Genomic DNA, 18,795 nt, shown 5'->3' on the forward strand with positions numbered 1-18,795 from the left:
CCACATTGAAATTAAGAGTTTACATTATTTTTAAAAGAAGCCAAAATTGTACTTCTTTTCAAGAATAACCCAAATTTTGCCAATGCGCATGTGTTATGTGTTTGGTTTCCATACATGTGTTTGGAGACGGCTGCCCTTGCCAGCGATTTCTGGGTGTCTAAAACTCCACCTTAGTGCTCACAGATGGCAGGTTGAGGCCCGAGAGGAATACCACATAAATCTATAGGCCCATGCTAGTTCTTCACCCTGGTGAGAAAGAGGGAGGACCGTAACCAAGAAAACTCCAAGGAACAAAGACACAACAGTCTTCTGTCAAAACTGGGAGATAAAGTAGGACTTAAGATTCAGGGAGAAACTGAAGGCTCAGCTTCTCCTAAGTGAATTCAGAGAGAGGAGCTGCAGGGGAGCATCATGAATGATTTGGATTTAACAAAGCGTCAGTATGAATATTCTGAGAGTCTGCATTAGGACAGAAACAGAGATGAACAAAGGCAAGATGAAATTTGACTGGATGCACGACAGCTGCTGACTGAATCTTACTTTGTGTGCAATTTGGACAAGAAGTTACTAAATATTTGAAAATCACTCGAGACATCACGCTAACATATCTGGAGAGAATTTTTATTTTTTTTCCCTGCTGTGGAGACTGCTCTGGCGATGTCAGGAACTAAAATCTTCTCAATCACATCTCGACTCACCAGGATCTTGCTATCAAGGACTTTGAAGACAGTTTGTCCAGCTGAAAGGCATTTCGCCTCCCTGCTGCTCCCAAATGACCCATGTCAGATGTACTTCAGCCCAAAGCCCAACAATGAAATCTCTGAGCTCTGTAACTGAGAACACCTCTCAAGTCTGAGGTGTCTAGATGGATTATATCTTTGCTGGAGGCATAACGACTGTCGATTTCAGAGATGTATGGGATCATAGGTGTGTAGAAGACCTTATATTAACAAGCACTGCAAGCTACAAGCAGTTGTAGTCACTGGTGCTTTTCGCCATGTCAGCGTTTCAACTTGCATCTCTTCTATGGATTAATACAGCTATTGTCCCCTGCAGTTGCACCGACTGCCCTTCTCTTGGATTTAGTTCGAAGAAGGTTCAAATCAATGCTATAAATTGACAAGCAATGTTTTCTTTTCACCAAAAAGTTCATTTGATAGTTTATACATTCCGCTGCCATCTTCATTCTGTATTTCACCCAACGCTGTGAAATGTTTACACAGACTTGAAACCTTCTCCATTTTTAGGAGCCGACTATCAAAGAGCTCTGTGTAAATTGGATCTTCAACTCTGGAGCCCCTTTGATCTCTGATCTTTAAACCTGCGATGAACTTCACTCTTAATGCCACCATCACTCCCCAGCTGGGCCTCAGCCTGAGCCCAGGGGCTGGAGATGGAGAGTCCCAGGGCAGCGGCAGTGGTGCTGGAGGCAGCGGAGGCCTGTGGGTGACGTCCCTGCTCGGTGCCACGCTGACGATCATGTGTGCCATGGGTGTGGCAGGCAACACATACACACTCATCATTACACGCTCAGCTGCTCTGCGGCGGACAGGTTCTATGTATGTTTACATCGTTAATCTGGCTCTGGCTGACCTGCTCTACCTCTCCACCATCCCCTTCGTTGTCTGCACCTATTTCGCCCACGACTGGCTGTTCGGTGAAGCCGGATGTCGCATCCTGCTGAGTCTCGACCTCCTCACGATGCATGCAAGTGTCTTCATTTTGGTCGCTATGAGCCTGGAACGCTACCGTGCCGTTGCCAGGCCCTTCAGCGCTCACAGGTCCTCATCCCGCAACCGAAGGCTAGCAGCAGGGATTATTTGGGGGTTAGCTTTCGTGCTGACACTTCCCATGATGGTGATGATCCGACTCAGGGAGGGCAAACCCACCGTGGCTGGTTTGGTTAAGAGAATCTGCTTCCCTACTTGGACCCCGGAGGCCTTCAAGGCTTATATCACTGTACTGTTTTTCACAAGTGTTTTAGTGCCCGGATTGGTAATAGTTGGGCTGTACGCAGGACTAGCCAGGCGCTACTGGGCGGCACAGGCTAGCTTAGGAGGTAGCAGCCGCTCTGCTCGGAGGAGAGGACTCAAACAAAAAGTTGTATCAATGATCTTTAGCATTGTAGTCGCTTACTGGGCTTGTTTCTTACCTTTTTGGGGATGGCAGCTGGCCAAACTCTTCTCTCCAGAGTCCCTCAAAGCTTTGTCTCCAGCTGCTCATAATTACGTCAATTTCTTTGTAACATGTCTGACCTATGGGAACAGCTGCATCAATCCGTTTCTTTACACTCTACTGACCCGGAACTATAAAGATTACTTGGCCCAGAAAGGTCAGTCTGTTGGGTCAAGCAGGGCTGATCTTGGGTCAGTTGTGTCGACCCCTCTGCAGACCCTTTAACGGATGAGCATCGTGTGGTCGCAAAATGTCGTTGACTTATCGGCCTAAGAGAAAACATTTGGTTCAACTTACTGCCTTAGCACATAGGTTGTTAAAAATGCTTTCATGTTGTTTTGTAACACAGAACCAGCTGAGTTAAATTAACTTGAGCAAACATGTTTAATTAACTTACAGCATTAAGTTGAAACAGCATCTGAAGAAACAATCGTTCTTTCCATTTACATTTCCTCAGTCTGGAGCTGATCTTTAGACACAAACTTACAGCTGTGGTTGTTTTGTACCAGAGTACATGTGTGACAACATTAAGTTCTCACTGTGACTTTGGTTAATTGAAAGTGTGTGGAGGGACGGAATGAATTTAATATAAGCCTTCATTGCGTTCAGCATTGTTGTCATTATTATGAGAAGAAAAAAGCAGAACATAATTTAACATGTACTGAAGACACACAGCAGGTTTCAATCATTAATATTTTCGTCAAACAACAAAACAGCGGGGTCTCTGCAGAGTTATAACACAAACAAAGCATGCTGGGAAGTCTGCTAATGAGTTCTTTAGAAACTGAATTAAATCAGCGGAAGGAACATTCAGCATTTCATTCTTTGAGCTCATTACATCAAGGCAGAGGAATTCAAGTTCCTATGTTTGCTGGAGGACTGAAAATGAAAAGTAGAAATTGAAAGTTGATTCATCTTGAACTTATTGAAACAAATCTTTGTTAAGTTCATGAGTAATGGAAATGAGTTGTTTCCTCAAAATGATTGCATTATATTTCACAATGTATAGCAGTTTTGTACAGAACTGAAAAATGTCATGTTTGTGAGAAACTTGTGATCTGTAGCACTGTCTTCAAATTTTGCAAAGGCTGCAAACATATGTGGTGTGATATTGAGAAGGGAAACCAGAGCCGTGAAGGACTGAAGCTCAGCTCAGCGAGTGGATGTTTTCTAACATTAAAGTCTGACTGCAGGTCCTCCAATTGGAGGGCAAACAACACAAACGACAGTGTTTGATTTGTGTTCTCTGTTATAATCTAACGCATATCTTGATGTGTGCACGTTGTTCCTGATACCATCATTCTGGCAAATGGGCTACCAATATTTGTGTTCGAATGTGAATTACTTTTCAATTAAAAAGGTTTGACTCAGCATTGAAAAGATACAACATGGATTTTTTTCCCCAAAAAGGTAGAAAATATATTGATTGCAATAATTGATAATAGCAATACTTTGCTGTAAACAAAAAAATCTAATAGATCGACAGTGGAATCAAATGTAGATAACCGGTTTAGTTTTTCTTTTACTGTACTTTTTTCCATCTACCTCACACACACACACACACACACACACACACACACACACACACACACACACACACACACACACACACACACACACACACAGGATATTTCAACTCCTTGCAGGGAATGTGGTTGCATTGTGCTACATTCCACAGTGTTGGGACACAGATCTTTAGAGTCTTCCTGCAAATTGTCTCTGTCAGATGAGGAGGTGCTTCGTCTCACCTCTGCTGTGTATTATCACTCCATTTGCATTATCCTGTTTTATCCTCTTCTGTCTGCTCTTTCCTCACAGCCCTTTCACTGTGTTGATTGCATTCACGCTGCAGGTTGGTTCGTATTTAAATCTCAGTTCCATTTATTCCAGTACTTGAATATAAAGATGCACCGTAGAAAAGACTACTGTAAAATGCACAGTAACTAATTGGCAGCAGTCTAGAAGTATGCTGCTGTATTGTGTTCTACAGTAAATTTATTCACACTGAATATAAAATACTGTATTTTTTACCACAGCAAATATTAGACTACTATAACAGGTATTGCTGTATTATTTTTAGTTACTGTAAAATAATAATGTAAAATTATTACATACTGTAAAACAAAGACACTGCTCTTTTCACAGTAATGTCATTTATTTTATCACTTCATTCAACATTTTAAATTTGAAATGCATAAGCACTACACACATCTTACTTTGTATTTTTAATTTTTAACTTCCTGAACATACAAATCCTTCCTCTTGGTTCAAGTTACCCTTGAAAAGTAAACTGTATTCCCTGGAATCATATTGTTATTTTATTTATGTATATTTAGAGACTTTCAAAATGACTGATTTACTGTTTGAATTGTTTTATTTAAGTGGACTTGTACTTGTTGAGGCGAACCTGAAAGTTGGGGAAAACACAAAAGCAAGGAATTGTTGATTATAATGTGATGCAAGCAAGTCCTCTATATTTTTACATTTGCTTTCTGAGACTTGCTTACAGTCACAGGCATTTCCCTAACATGGTTTCAGCATGAAAAAAAATAACAAAAAACCCCTCATATAACATTGCATTCTAGAAGCTTCTGTCACACAAGACATTTTCAAGAAATTTTTACAAATTAAACAGTAAAACACAAGCACTGGAAACAGTAAAAATGCTCAGGTAAAAGTGGCAAAGTATGAGAACATACAAAAATGAATGAGTTGCTTGTGTGGAAATGTATTGGCAACACTGGTTCGAACCAACAGCATAAGGTGCCTAAAATGGTAGTATTTACAGAGGTGTGCAAAAAATGGTTAAGTGTGTGGAAGTGTAGCCAGTCAGCCTCAGAATCAGACTTTCTCACAACTGTCCAGATCTGATTCCTCTTGTTTAAGAGGAACGTTGGCTCAGAAGTGAACCAGGGGCCTTCACAGCCATTCATCCTAAAATGGCCAAAAGGAGCATGTTTGTCTATAAAATAACTGAAATTATCATAAAAATATTTCCAAGCCAGATGAGTGTCCTCAATCAATAAGATACAACCCCAGTTAAAATGAAATAAGTCATGAAGGAAGGCCTGTTCACTAAAGTGCTTAAGATTTCTCTTGTTAATGCTACAGGGCTTAGATGGGGGGTTTTGGTGTCCCTGACAGCCCCGACCACACAATGATCACTGAGATCATTAGCAAACACACCTATGTGGCATATAAATTATTAAAAGATCAATAAGAGAAAATTTGCCTGGATATTTGGGGTTAAGAGTAGTGGGACTTTCACTTAATACAGGTGGGGGTAACCAGAATGCTGTAAAGTACAAGTGCTTTTAAATATCAGAGTGAAGCTTTTTCATTCACTGTCCTCAGTGCAGACAGACGTTCAGACCGAGGCCTGACCTGAAGAAGAAAACCGCGTTGGCAGACTTAATAGAAGAGCTGAAGAAGACAAGACTTGAATCTGCTCCAGCTGATCTCTGCTATGCCGGACCTGGACATGTGTCCTGTGATTTCTGCACTGGGAGGAAACTGAAAGCTGTCAAGTCCTGTCTGCAGTGTCTGGTCTCCTACTGTGAGCAACACCTCCAGCCTCACTATCAATCTCCTGCCTTTGAGAAACACCAGCTGGTTGACCCGTCCAAGAAGCTTGAGGAGAACATCTGCTCTGGTCACAATGAGGTGATGAGGATTTTCTGCTGCACTGATCAGCAGTGTATCTGTTTTCTGTGCTCCTTGGATGAACATAAAGGCCACGACACAGTTTCAGCTGCAGCAGAAAGGAACAATAAGCAACAAGTTGTTGGGTTGAATCAAGAGAAGGTCCAGCAGAGAAGAGTTGTTCTTGACTTGTGGGGAAATTAAATTGTTTGAAAATCCTGACTGCAAATGGAAATGTTTGATCAGTACAAAAAAATGTAGATTAACATAGTTGATGAGTTTTACTTTGTTTCTTAAAGGCTTAAGATTGTCGACCTGAATTATTATTATGACTTGACCAATAATCAGTAAGGACACCACTGATTATCTTCTTATACAGTGGAGACAAACTAACTGAACAGACTGGTGGTGGATTAAATTAATGAAAAAAATATGTCAACATTTATTGATTTGATTAACAAATCAACTTGATTTTTCCTGACGCAAGTAATGTCTCATGAGTTTATTATAGAAAATCAGTGTTTAAAAAGTGATATTTTCTGTTGATTTCTGTATGATGATTTCTGTATTGTAATATATATATATATATATATATATATATATATATATATATATATATATATATATATACATACATACATACATACATATATGTATATATATGTATATATATATATATATACATATATATGTGTATATATATATATATATATATATATATATATATATATATATATATATATATATATATATATATATATATATATATATATATATAAGGTTCCGAGAAACAGGACATTTTTTTTGTGTGTTTAAATGATGTATAAACACAAAAAAGAGGTTATTTCCCCAGAGTTTTAGAGTAAATCTATATATTCTACTAAAAGTCAGCATTAGCTGTTATCTAATGGCAGATCTATTGTGGAAAGTTGGATATTTTCTCTTATTTAATTGTAAATCTAGAATGTAAAAACAGAAGTTTGAAAAATAATGATAACTTGTGATTAACCTGCTGCAAAAAGGTTTTTTTTGTCAATTTTATGCCTACATTAAAAAAAAAAAAATCCTTTCTGTTAGTTAATGATGTACCAATGGCAATAAGAGGTCTTGTTGAAAAAAGAAAAATGACTGCTTTACAAAAACTTGGAAAACTGAGTCTAGGGCGACCTCTGGTGGTGAAAGAATGTCAAACCCGACAAACATAGTCTCAGCAGCAGAAAGAAATAGTTTAAAATGAGTCCCTTGATTTCCTCCCGGCTGCACAGTGGCGTAGTGGTTAGCACTTTGGCCTTGCAGCAAGAAGGTCTCTGGTTTGCGTCCCGGCTTTCCCGGGATCTTTCTGCATGGAGTTTGCATGTTCTCCCTGTGCATGCATGGGTTTTCTCCGGGTACTCCGGCTTCCTCCCACAGTCCAAAAACATGCTGAGGTTAATTGATTATTCTAAATTGCCCGTAGGTGTGAATGTGAGAGTGCTTGTTTGTCTTTGTATGTGGCCCTGTGACAGACTGGTGACCTGTCTAGGGTGTCCCCTGCCTTCACCTGAGTCAGCTGGGATAGACTCCAGCCCCCCCATGACCCTAGTGAGGATTAAGTGGTGTATAGATGATGGATGGATGGATGATTTCCTCCCTCCCTCAGCAGCTCCTTCGCTGACAGCTTGGAGTTTAAATAAATAGTCTAAAGGGAGGCTGCAGCCACTTATCATGTGGATGTTCTCTGCTAATGATGCACTACAGGCTCTATACAGTAAAATCAACTGCAAAACATGGATTCTGATATTCTAAACTCTGGAAGATATAAATGAAGACACAAAGCAGCATAAGCTGAGGTTGTACTCTGTGAGCTGGATGTACTTTTAGGTTGAATTCAACCAATCTGGTGTCACAAACTCTTTCAATAGCAGCTACAGAAACACCAAACTGCTCCAGAGCCCCACCCCCCCACCCCCCACCCCCACCCCCCGTCTTTATTGACAAAATCATTTTAAAAAAACATCGTGGAATACAGTCTCTGCAAATGCATTTTTGTAATGAACAGGTGCTTCCAGTGCAGTAAAATATAATATATATGGCTTTTTTTCGCAGATTATAATTCTCAATCAAATTGAACAGTTTCATGGCATGTTTAGTCTTCATTTTTTAAGGGCTTTACTGAAGGACAGAAACTCTTTATGAAACACATAAAATCTAGGATTTACCATCAAGTATTTGCATTTCTGTATATAAAATGAATGAAGCTATCTCCTTAGCGATAATGGTTGGGTCTGAACATAACTGATCATTGATTAACAAAATTTTGATTGAATTCCTCTCCTGTCTTATTTCTAATCAACTAAAGTATGCGGTACATTTTTTGCCTTCCTCCATCCATTTGGCCCTGGATCTATATAGGCTCCTTCAGCTTTTTTGAGATATATTTCATCAAGTTTTGTTTGCAAAGATAGTAAATACTGTTTATCAGACTGATCGGTGGCATGAAACTCAGCTGTTCGATCTGTTTGGATCTACTGAAGGATCCGGTGACTATTCCCTGTGGACACAGCTACTGTATGAACTGTATTAAAGACCGCTGGGATGGAGAGGATGAGAAGGAAACTTACAGCTGTCCTCAGTGCAGACAGACGTTCAGACCGAGGCCTGACCTGAAGAAGAAAACCGCGTTGGCAGACTTAATAGAAGAGCTGAAGAAGACAAGACTTGAATCTGCTCCAGCTGATCTCTGCTATGCCGGACCTGGACATGTGTCCTGTGATTTCTGCACTGGGAGGAAACTGAAAGCTGTCAAGTCCTGTCTGCAGTGTCTGGTCTCCTACTGTGAGCAACACCTCCAGCCTCACTATCAATCTCCTGCCTTTGAGAAACACCAGCTGGTCGACCCGTCCAAGAAGCTTGAGGAGAACATCTGCTCTGGTCACAATGAGGTGATGAGGATTTTCTGCTGCACTGATCAGTCAGCAGTGTATCTGTTTTCTGTGCTCCTTGGATGAACATAAAGGCCACGACACAGTTTCAGCTGCAGCAGAAAGGAACAACAAGGAACAAGTTGTTGGGTTGAATCAAGAGAAGATCCAGCAGAGAATCCAGGATGGAGAGAAAGATGTGAGGATGTTTCAACAGGAGGTGGAGGCCATCAATCAGTCTGCTGACAAAGCTGTAACCAGCAGTGAGGAGATCTTCAAAGATCTCATCCGTCTGATTGAGAAAAGAAGCTTTGATGTGAAGCAGCAGATCAGATCCAAGCAGACGGACGAGGTGAGAAAAGTCAGAGATCTTCAGGAGAAGTTGAAGCAGGAGCTTGTTGAGTTGAGAAGGAGAAGCTCTGAGATGGAGCAGCTCTCATAAACAGAAGACCACATCCAGTTTCTACACAATTATCCTTTCATGTCATATCTCAGTGAATCCACAAACCCACCCAACATCACCAGTGTTCACCGTCTGCAATGGTTTGATGATGTTACAGTGGCTGTGTCAAAGACCAGAGATAAACTACAGGATATTCTGAAAGAAGATGAGACCAAGACCTCACCAAGACCTGAGAATGCTTCAGGATTGAGAACTCGGTCTAGGAAAAGAAAGAATGGTTCAAGATTGAGAACTGGGTTAAGGACTGTAATAGATGTTAAACCACCGAAGATTCTGTCACCAGCAGAACCAAAGACCAGAGCTGAGTTCCTACAATATTCACGTCACCTCACACTGGATCCAAAAACAGCACATCAGCAGTTATTATTCTCTGAGGGGAACAGGAAAGCAACAGTGACAAGACAGATTCAGTCATATGGTGATCATCCAGACAGATTCATGGAACAGCTGCAGGTCCTGAGCAGAGAGAGTCTGACTGGACGTTGTTACTGGGAGGTTGACCAAAGAGCAGCTACAGTAGCAGTCACATGCAAGGATGTTAGCAGAACAGGACCAGAAAGTGAATTTGGGTACAATGACAGATCTTGGGCTTTAGAAAATTCTTTCTTCTTTATTCACTACAGCATCAAAACTCTCATCTCAGGTCTTCGGTCCTCCAGAATCGGAGTCTATCTGGATCACAGTGCAGGTATTCTGTCGTTCTACAGAGTCTCTGACACCATGACTTTGATCCACAGAGTCCAGACCACATTCACTCAGCCTCTCTATGCTGGACTTAGAGTTGATGGTTTTGATCGCTTTGTTGAACTGTGTGAGCTCAAGTAGACAGATGTTATAAAGGAGCCAAAGAGTTAAAATCTGTTAGTGTCAGTTGATTTTTGTCTCTGTTCTGTAGTGTTTCTGCTCTAAATGTCTGTTCTTGAGTGTTGACTGGAGTGAATCTTTGAGTTTCTGCAGACATAAAAATTATTTTAGTCAAAGCAGATGTCCTCAAAGTGTGCAGCTGCAAAAAGTAAAATTAAATTACGAGGACGGAGAATCAAACTTGCTGGATCATTTTCATTTGTAACTCTGAAAATACTCAGAAGACAAAATGTTGCTCAGCATTATTAAATGTGCTGAAGTTGTTGTACTTGACGTGTGGGGAAATTAGCTTCTAATACTGTTGTGTTTGAAAATCCTGACTGCCAATGGAAATGTTTGATCAGTACAAAAAAATGTACATTAACATAGTTGATGTTTTTTACTTTGTTTCTTAAATGCTTAAGATTGTCGACCTGTATTATTATTATGACTGATGATGATTTATGTATTGTAAACAAAACGAAACAAAACAGGATGTTTTTTGGTGTGTTTAAACAATATATTAACAGAAAGAAGAGGACATTATTAAAAATGTTACATTAAATCTATAATTTCAAATAAAAATCAGCATTAACTGTTATCTGATGACAGATCTATTGTGAAAAGTTAGACATTTTCTCTTATTTAATTGTAAATCTAAAGTGTAAAAACAGAAGTTTTTTAAAAAGTAATATTAACTTGTGATTAACCTGCTGCAAAAGGGATTTTTTTGTCAATTTCATACCTACAATCAAAAAAACCCAAACTTTTCTGTTAGTTAATGATGTACCAATGGTGATAAATAGTGTTAAGAAGCATGGAGGTATGAGGTCCCCGAAGAGGAGGGGCTCTGGCAGAATGACAGCCGAATAAGGGAACACAGTGTGATATTATAACCTGAGATTTATAATCAAATTATGCCATAACCCAACGAGTGAGATTAAACTAACCCAAATACTTACTTTTATATAATCTTTATTTGAAACGATGTAGAAATCAGAAGAGTGTCTCACTGTAAACGGTGATGAGTTGATTATTTTTGAATACTTATTTTTATAATCTTTGTTTAAGAAGTAACCAAGTCAGAACATCAACTCACTGTGAAATGTGATGTTTTGGATAGATTTGATTAATATGAGGAACTGATGCTTTATGAAATGGAAATGCTTTTAAGAGTTATGATTACTGTTAAACTAAGAGGTTTTTAACCTGGTAATGAGGTGAGAAGTCAAGAGCTAAGGTGAACTAGGGTTAAATGTTCATGGTAAAGGTTATTAAACTCAAAACAGACTTCAGGGATTTTTGTAAGTCTGTACACATTGTGCAAAAGTTTGCACAATGGGATGGCAGTGACAGTTAGACGCTGACATCTGCTTCTCCATTTCCTGATCAGGGGCCTGCTCTGAGGTGCAGACAGGAGATATCGGGGGTGGATACTTTTAGTTCCTCAGACATGGAGAGGTCTTAAGATCGATGAGCGCCTGGAGAGCATGAAGTCACTGCTCAAGTTAATTTAGGATGAGGTCATTGCATATGTAAAACCTGAAGGGAGTTCAGTTTAGTATAAAGCACACCTGATAACGAAGCAAGTTGGGAGTTGTTGCATGGTGGTTACTCATTGCAATCCATGCAACAAAGCTCTGAGCATGAGGGATTTTACCACGCAACTAGGAGGGGTGGTTCAACATGATCTGCAAAGGAATAACTGTTCCACTGGAATACTGGACTAAAGGACGGCTCTTTCTGCACTGTTTGACGATCACAAAAGACTGTGATTTAAAAATAATACTGACTGAAGGAACATTACTGAACTCTATTGTTTCTGCGAGGAACAACACCAGAGTGGATTATGCAAAGTTTTATTGGCCCTAACGACAGAAAAGGATTTAAGCAGATCTAAATCTGGATTGAACACCCCCTGCTTCCCCTTGGAGCCGGTGAGCCTCGGAGGCTCGTCGGTCTTCAGGTGAACAGCTGGAGATGGCCACACCAACTGCTCTCCCCCTCCAAATGATGTAATCTGAGTGATTATTACTTTTCCTATATAAAAGCATAGTTCCATTTACTACGAGTCGTATAAAGCAACTGAAATAATATTAATGTTGGAATATATATATATATATATATATATATATATATATATATATATATATATATATATATATATATATATATATATATATATATATATATATATATATACACACACACACACACACACATATATATATATATATATATATCCTCTGGGTTGTAAAAAGTCAGGTTAATGTGATAATAATAACAATAATCATTTTTTGTTTGTATAGGGCTTTTCAAACACTCAAATATGCTTTACATAAAAATCATCAAACATTACAAATAAAACAAGTTATAAAATACATCATAAAAATTGTGCATTATAACTAAAAAGTTCTGAAAGGTTACCTAAGTCTTTGGGGCCGTGGGTGGCCTTTTTTTAAAAACTTTCTTTCTATTGTCCTAACCTCAAAACTTTAACCTAGGAAAACTGCCGTTAACAGACGTGACTGGTAATTAATTTAACCACTCAAAAGTTGCTACTCAGTTAAACTGATTATCAGAGGAAGAGGGATAGGGGTCTGGATGGAGGCAGTGAGCAGCTAGGTGAATTTCCTCACTAACCAGCTTAATCGTTCCTCAGAATCCCACCTGGGTGAAATCCCTCTGGTTGCAGGAACCTGACCCGTTGGATGGAGAGCTGGTCCAGTGATTCTCTGACGATTAATATAATTCATTTAAGAGATAACTGACCTTTGGATTTTAACAACATATAAGGGGCAGCAAAACACAATGGATCCCTGCCCACATTTTGTAGACTTGGGATTTTACTGTGCATTTGTTTGCAATCTATTTGAGCTTTTTTTTTTTTTTTTTTTTTTTGCAATGGCACCAGCAAGAAAGAGGAGATTTTTCCCCTGTCTGGGAACATTTTGAGCTGAACTCTCCTAATAAGGTATGCACACAGGAATAATAACTAGCATAGTATAAATAAATATGATAACACAATGTAGTCCTTGTTCTAATTCCTTTCTTCTAAATTCTGGTTTTCTAAAAGGTGAAGTGTTTGTTCAAAAGAACTTGGATACAACAGGAACACCTCATCTATGCTGAAGCATTACAGAGCCCTGCAGCAACACAAGGAGACCGACTAAGGTAGACAATGTTAAGGTGAACCATTTTAGGATGCAATGATAATACAGCTTACAAACATAAGATTACATGGCACATTTGTATTAGACAACATTAATGTATATTTTAAATATGACTAATGATATCTGTAATTGAATACTGCACAGAAGAATGATGTGGACTAGGGGCTGGTTAATATGCTGATTGAGGATGCGCCAGCCTTTCACTATTGTGGAGGACAAAGGTTTTAGAAAGCTTGTTAAAGCTTTGAACCCTGCCGATGTTCTCCCCGTAAGGCAGGTGTGTATGTGAGCACATGAAGCATTTTCCCCCCATATTTGCTATTCCGAGAGTGTTCTCTTCTTTCCTTGAGGCTTTGAAAGCTGTGGTGGAGGACAGATATAAGGAAATCAAGGAGAAAGCCATTGCCATTGTGTTGAAGGCATCTGCAGTTAGTTTAACATGAGATATGTGGACCTCTATCAACACTGAAAGAGGTCCCTAATTTGTTTCCACTATCCTTTTTGACCCCATCGTTGTATCACGAAGACAGACACCATATTATTAAGTTCATAATTTATGTACTGGCATCACAAACATGATTCATTCATTTGATTCAAAGCTTCACACACCAAAACCATGGTGTCATTATAATCACTCTGCCTGTTCTACATTTATTGTCCACTTGATGGCACAGTAGAGCAAATGAAGCACCAAGAAGCTTCAGCCCATGAGTGAACCAAATGGTGGTAAACTTACATGCTTCGTATGGCTGTCTATGGTCTGGCAGAGTGTGGTGAAATGAACAGACATTTTAAGGCATTTGGTGTTTGCTTGACTGCAGAGCAGATCCCTGTAACTGTCTCCAATCCCTGCAATTAGGCTGACTGCATGCAGGACTGGGATGACAGAGGGAGAAATTACATAACTTAAGAAAATTACAACAAACTACAAAATGCATTAAATAGGCTAATTTGTGCTGACATTTTCAATCTCCATAAAGACTAAAGTATAGATTGTTTGGGGAAAAAAAGCAAAAAAATACTGTCAACTTCAGGTTTGCAAGTATCTTCAGATTGTTTAGGTCATGATATTACAGCTTATTTTTAGAAAATTGAAGGACGGCAACTACAAGTAGGTACCAACGGTAAACTATAGCATCCAGTGTATGACATTTCCGGACACAGGCATACATTTCTAATAATATTGACACCTACTTGTATTTAGCATGCATAAAAATTAGAGCAAAGACACAGCTTACTACAATGATAGCTGGCAAGTCAGCACAGCACACTACGACAGTTTACTTGAAATTAAACATCATTTCAGTAGCCAATATTAGAAATTCAATTCACAAAATGTGTAATTTAGCTAATTCACACTGAATAGAGATTATAGGGCATCAGCTGATTCACAAAAAGCAAAAAATGTGCAGTGATATCACGCAAAATAAATCAAGCAGCTGGACTGATATTTATACGCCACTGGGTGAGATCAGGCTGGCTGAAAATCGTGTCGTAAGAATCTACAAGAATGAGCAATAACAGTAAAGGTGCTTCAGTGCTTATGCAAAATAAAATGAAGACCACACAGAATTACATCATCACCTCTGGTCGTCATACAGTTTCTGTTGCACATATGTGGTTTTAACTCTCCTAAATGTACAGTGACATCTCTTTTAGATGTTCTTAAACATACATCAGTTAAATTACTTTACATTACTGGGATTAAAACACCCCCATATAAAGTGTTCCTCACTGTTAAAGGAAATGCAGGTATTTTTGTGCCTTTGTTTTACATTTCAAACACATATCTGTGTTATAAGAACACTGTGTAGATTTAAGAACATATATACCAATAATCAGATATTTTAAGTCCACACCATCACTGGAAATGATGTGTAGTGTGTCATATGTGTGTGTCAAAGAGTGGAAAAACAGCGAGAGACAGTATTTATTTATTTTTCCTGATTTTATTAACACACCCAGTGATTGATGAGCTGTCAAGCATGCACAATGAGGTAAGCTGTGCTGTGGCTCCATCTTTCAGTCATTTTTTCTTATTACAAGATCAGCAATTCATGTTGGTTTACATTTCCTAATGTTGCTTTTCAGCAGGAGGAATGATGGACAATCAGGCCAGGGCTCAGTAATTTAACACAGACTATTTCAGCAACAAGCAAAATCCAGACAGGTCAAGGGATAGAGAGACATCAGCCTCTACTTGATCTTGATGCCGACGATCCTTGCATCACCAGTGACGTCAAAGTACTTGTACTTGACGTCTCCCAGGCGGTTGGCAAAGTTCATCATGCTGCCGTCAGGGAGTTTGATGTAAAACTGCTCCATGTTGAAGTTGATGTAAAACTGAGTAAGACAAAAAGAGAAAGAGCAAACACGCACAGTTCATCTTCAGGTTAATATACTGTTGCACAATGAAAAGATAAGAGAACATCAATGTAAGAAGACTGACTGAGGCAACATTTTTAACGCAGAATGATCCTCCAGAGACATCAGGCTGTGATCAGCAGCTATTAAGTTTTATGAGCCCATAAAACGCTTCATTACTATGTGTTGAACTAGCAGTTTTACAGCACAAATACCAAGCCCACTAATCACGTCTCTATGGTGAAAGACATTTTTATATTGGGGCTTGGACAAAGTAACTGTAATAAATACAACACTTTACTAATGATCTGCAACAGATATTCATTCTAATACAGTACAGCAGGTCTGTGTGAGAACTGTAATCCCACCTTCAAGCTGCTGTGAGCCTTTGTTGTCTAAACAATGACAAACCATAAGAATATGAGCTGTATCTCTGAAACTCTGTAACAGATCTGCCCTGGGATGAGATTTGCCAGTTGTGGATGATGCAGAATGGGATGTTAGATCATTAAAATATGTAAGGTAAAGTCAATTTTATGCTTTAACACTTTGTTTTGGAAGTTGCCATTACCTTGCACTTCTCAGAGTTGGACTACTTTAACTTGATGGCATATGTGCAAAAACATGTCACTTCTTACATCCCTTAGACAGAACCTTGTATCTGAACACATGGTGATGACTAAATCTCAGATTGAATGATTTTGTGATTGGAAATATTTAACATTTACTCCACTAACACACCTTGCATTCCTCCCCACGCGCAAAGGGGAAGTTTCCGTCGCGGCATTCGTCACCCCAGCATCCACCAGACTTGGAGTTGCAGACGATGATGTTGGATTCTCCCTGCCAGTCAAAGCGGGGGTTGAAGTGCATCGCTATGTTGTCAGGGTCATGGCCGATGTTGATGGCAAAGCTGCAGGAATGCAGAGGTAAGAAGTGGATTAAGCATGAACCCGTCTCACAGTATGCTGCTTCCTCTTGAGCATAAAACTGAATCAATACCGCAAGGCTAAACTGTGTGACCCACAGAGAACATTTTTAGCTTGAATGTCTTATGAGGAGGTCTTACCTGCTGCAGTCATCGCTGGGCTTAATGCGGATCTTGAACTCCGTCCCCTCCTTGAATGTCATGTCATGGACTTTCTGTTAAGGGAGACAGAGAGTAATGTTGGAATTGATTGACTGAAATGGCTTTTTCATCACACAGAATTTACACTCAGATATTTACAGCCATAACTTCAGAGTAAAGAGCTTTTATAAGATTCAAGACTGAATATTAACCATTAACTGCTCCTTCCCTATTGGAAACCAAGACACTTTGTTAGGGAATGAGTACAAACATGTATATCGATTTGAGTTAATGATATGTCTAGATGTGTTTTTTAGAGGCAAATGTCAACAATGAACGCCTAAAATGGGAGAAGTGATGATTGGAGTCATTCTTATCTTTGCTGCTGATGATCAACCAGGGTGAAACAGTGCATTCATGGTTGTAAAAGCAGTGAAACAGGAAGGAGCTCTATTTGTTCCCATACATGCTGTCCTCATAAAGAGATAGTAAAACCATAAAGATATGCCTAGAAAGGGATCTTATGCTACAATATCAGCAGACACAGGGTCCCACAGCTATACTTCCCTACAAAATGTGAATGTGTTAACAGTTACAGAAAAATACTATTTAAAAAAACAGGAAACCGAACCAAAAAAGATTGATTTCAAATACTTGCACTTCACAAACTCATCCTGAAGTGTTGCCCAAAGTCTGTGAATGTGTTCACCTAATCAATAAGGCAATAAATTCCCCTCCTACTCAATGTGCCAGACATCCTCTGATAGTGACAAATCGACCTCAGCATGCTGGCCCCTATAGACCTGCACCACACCCATAGGTACCTCAGTGTATCCACCCTACCACCCACCTTAGAATAGCACTGGTTTATCATTGAACTCACAGACAGGATGTTGGAGAACATTTCAGTTAAGTTATATTTTATTAATCCTACTGTGATTTGAGTCATTCCAATTATTTGGGTGCAGCATGAAAAGTCCAAGAACATTATCTTCCTCCATGTCCACCCAGGCTATTATAATTATTAATTAACATGCATATCTCACAGGAATCAAAAAAGGCTCTGGGATTTTTACTGTAAGAAGATCCAGTTAATTGCTTACCAGTTTATTTGTTCTCATGAAGTATTAAATGTTAGAACAGTGTTTTCATGGCTTGAATATTCTCGTGGTCTGCACACGAGAATATTCAAGGAAACTATTCCCTTGACTGAAAGTTAATGGTTAACCAAATGGTAATCAAAAAACAGCATTTTTACAGGCAAAAAAAAGGTTTATTACAAACCATTTCTCTCCTTTTTGTACATAAAATGAAGTTATTAGAATGAAATAAAAAAACTCTAGCAGGTTACTGGTAATGATGTGAATACGAATCTTACACAAACCAAGTAAAACTCTGAATTAACTAATATTCAACCCGTTCATTTGAAATGTGTGAATATTAGTTTGTATTAGTATTTTAGATGCAATCAACAAACTAAAGTTCTAGAAGGCAAGACATGCTGTATCTTATGTTTTAAGTTCTACGTTAAACACTGAATTTCCTTAACAGAATCTGACTACAAAGTCAAAGAAAATGAGTCAAATTTACTATAGCTTGCCACAATGCCATGACTAAGGGAACAAATGCAGAAATTTGTCCGTGAGGAGAATGAATAAATGTCCAATGAATGAAGCTTTTCACACCACTCACCATCTTGGCTGTCGTCAGTGGATTGCGTCTGGAGTGACAGAGCTCTGCAGGCAGGTGACTGGTTTATATAACACTGCTGACGCTGGGGGCAGGAAGTGACAAAGAGGGAAAGGTTAAAAAATGACTAAAAACACATGAGTGTTGCTCCTTGATGAAACCATTTAGTCATTGTTCGGCTTTACAATGCAGACTGCTGTGGGTAATATTTTTTTTCTTTTTAATGTTTTTTTTACTTTATCTTTTTGGAAAATAATATTATACATTCACATCCTTTGCTTAGCAGGTTTTGACAAAATGCTTTTAAGAAATGGTTCTTCCTCATATGTAAAATCAAATACCTGATCACTAAATCACTGATGACAACTTTGCCTATATATCTGTGTAGTTTCTCATTCATCCAGGTCATGGTTATCCAAAGTTGTTTAAATCAATCCAAATGGACTTTAAGAAGGTTCCTTGAAGACGTTTCCAAGA

At 39.0% G+C, this 18,795-nt stretch overlaps 3 protein-coding genes and 1 pseudogene across 4 annotated transcripts; 3 read left to right on the forward strand and 1 right to left on the reverse strand.

Annotated features, from left to right (window-relative positions):
* The first annotated feature begins 33 nt into the window (after positions 1-33).
* Positions 34-3,398, forward strand: uts2r4 (urotensin-2 receptor 4). Its single transcript, XM_035942460.2, has one exon. It carries the CDS (start codon positions 1,327-1,329, stop codon positions 2,398-2,400), a length of 1,074 nt encoding a protein of 357 aa, XP_035798353.1. The 5' UTR covers positions 34-1,326; the 3' UTR covers positions 2,401-3,398.
* A 142-nt stretch (positions 3,399-3,540) lies between these two features.
* On the forward strand, positions 3,541-6,351 carry LOC118469471 (tripartite motif-containing protein 29-like). Its single transcript, XM_035942459.2, has 2 exons — positions 3,541-4,027; positions 5,530-6,351. Exons 1-2 carry the CDS (start codon positions 3,902-3,904, stop codon positions 6,019-6,021), a joined length of 618 nt encoding a protein of 205 aa, XP_035798352.2. The 5' UTR covers positions 3,541-3,901; the 3' UTR covers positions 6,022-6,351.
* Positions 6,352-7,894: 1,543 nt separating this feature from the next.
* LOC111587357 (tripartite motif-containing protein 16-like) lies at positions 7,895-10,894 on the forward strand (annotated as a pseudogene).
* A 4,231-nt stretch (positions 10,895-15,125) lies between these two features.
* lgals2b (lectin, galactoside-binding, soluble, 2b) lies at positions 15,126-18,406 on the reverse strand. Of its 2 annotated transcripts, none has more exons than XM_023297280.3 (4): positions 18,322-18,406; positions 16,630-16,703; positions 16,302-16,473; positions 15,126-15,539 (listed from the first exon to the last, which is right to left on the reverse strand). In XM_023297280.3, exons 1-4 carry the CDS (start codon positions 18,322-18,324, stop codon positions 15,393-15,395), a joined length of 396 nt encoding a protein of 131 aa, XP_023153048.1. In that variant the 5' UTR covers positions 18,325-18,406; the 3' UTR covers positions 15,126-15,392. The 2 variants fall into 2 exon arrangements, with proteins under 2 accessions (XP_023153048.1, XP_054866259.1); XM_055010284.1 differs by lacking the exon at positions 18,322-18,406 and adding an exon at positions 16,842-16,864.
* Positions 18,407-18,795: the final 389 nt, after the last annotated feature.

Source organism: Amphiprion ocellaris, chromosome 4 (assembly GCF_022539595.1).
Source record: "Amphiprion ocellaris isolate individual 3 ecotype Okinawa chromosome 4, ASM2253959v1, whole genome shotgun sequence".
Lineage (NCBI taxonomy): Eukaryota > Metazoa > Chordata > Actinopteri > Pomacentridae > Amphiprion > Amphiprion ocellaris.

Excerpts from the sequence above, each read along its gene's own strand:
- lgals2b (XM_023297280.3), bottom strand. Across the intron at positions 16,474-16,629 it reads CCCAGCGATGACTGCAGCAG|CTTTGCCATCAACATCGGCC; the intron begins GTAAGACCTCCT and ends GCATTCCTGCAG. Across the intron at positions 15,540-16,301 it reads CGCGTGGGGAGGAATGCAAG|TTTTACATCAACTTCAACAT; the intron begins GTGTGTTAGTGG and ends TGTCTTACTCAG.
- uts2r4 (XM_035942460.2), top strand. The coding sequence starts at position 1,327 with ATGAACTTCACTCTTAATGCCACCATCACTCCCCAGCTGGGCCTCAGC.
- LOC118469471 (XM_035942459.2), top strand. The coding sequence starts at position 3,902 with ATGAGGAGGTGCTTCGTCTCACCTCTGCTGTGTATTATCACTCCATTT. Across the intron at positions 4,028-5,529 it reads TGATTGCATTCACGCTGCAG|TGCAGACAGACGTTCAGACC; the intron begins GTTGGTTCGTAT and ends CACTGTCCTCAG.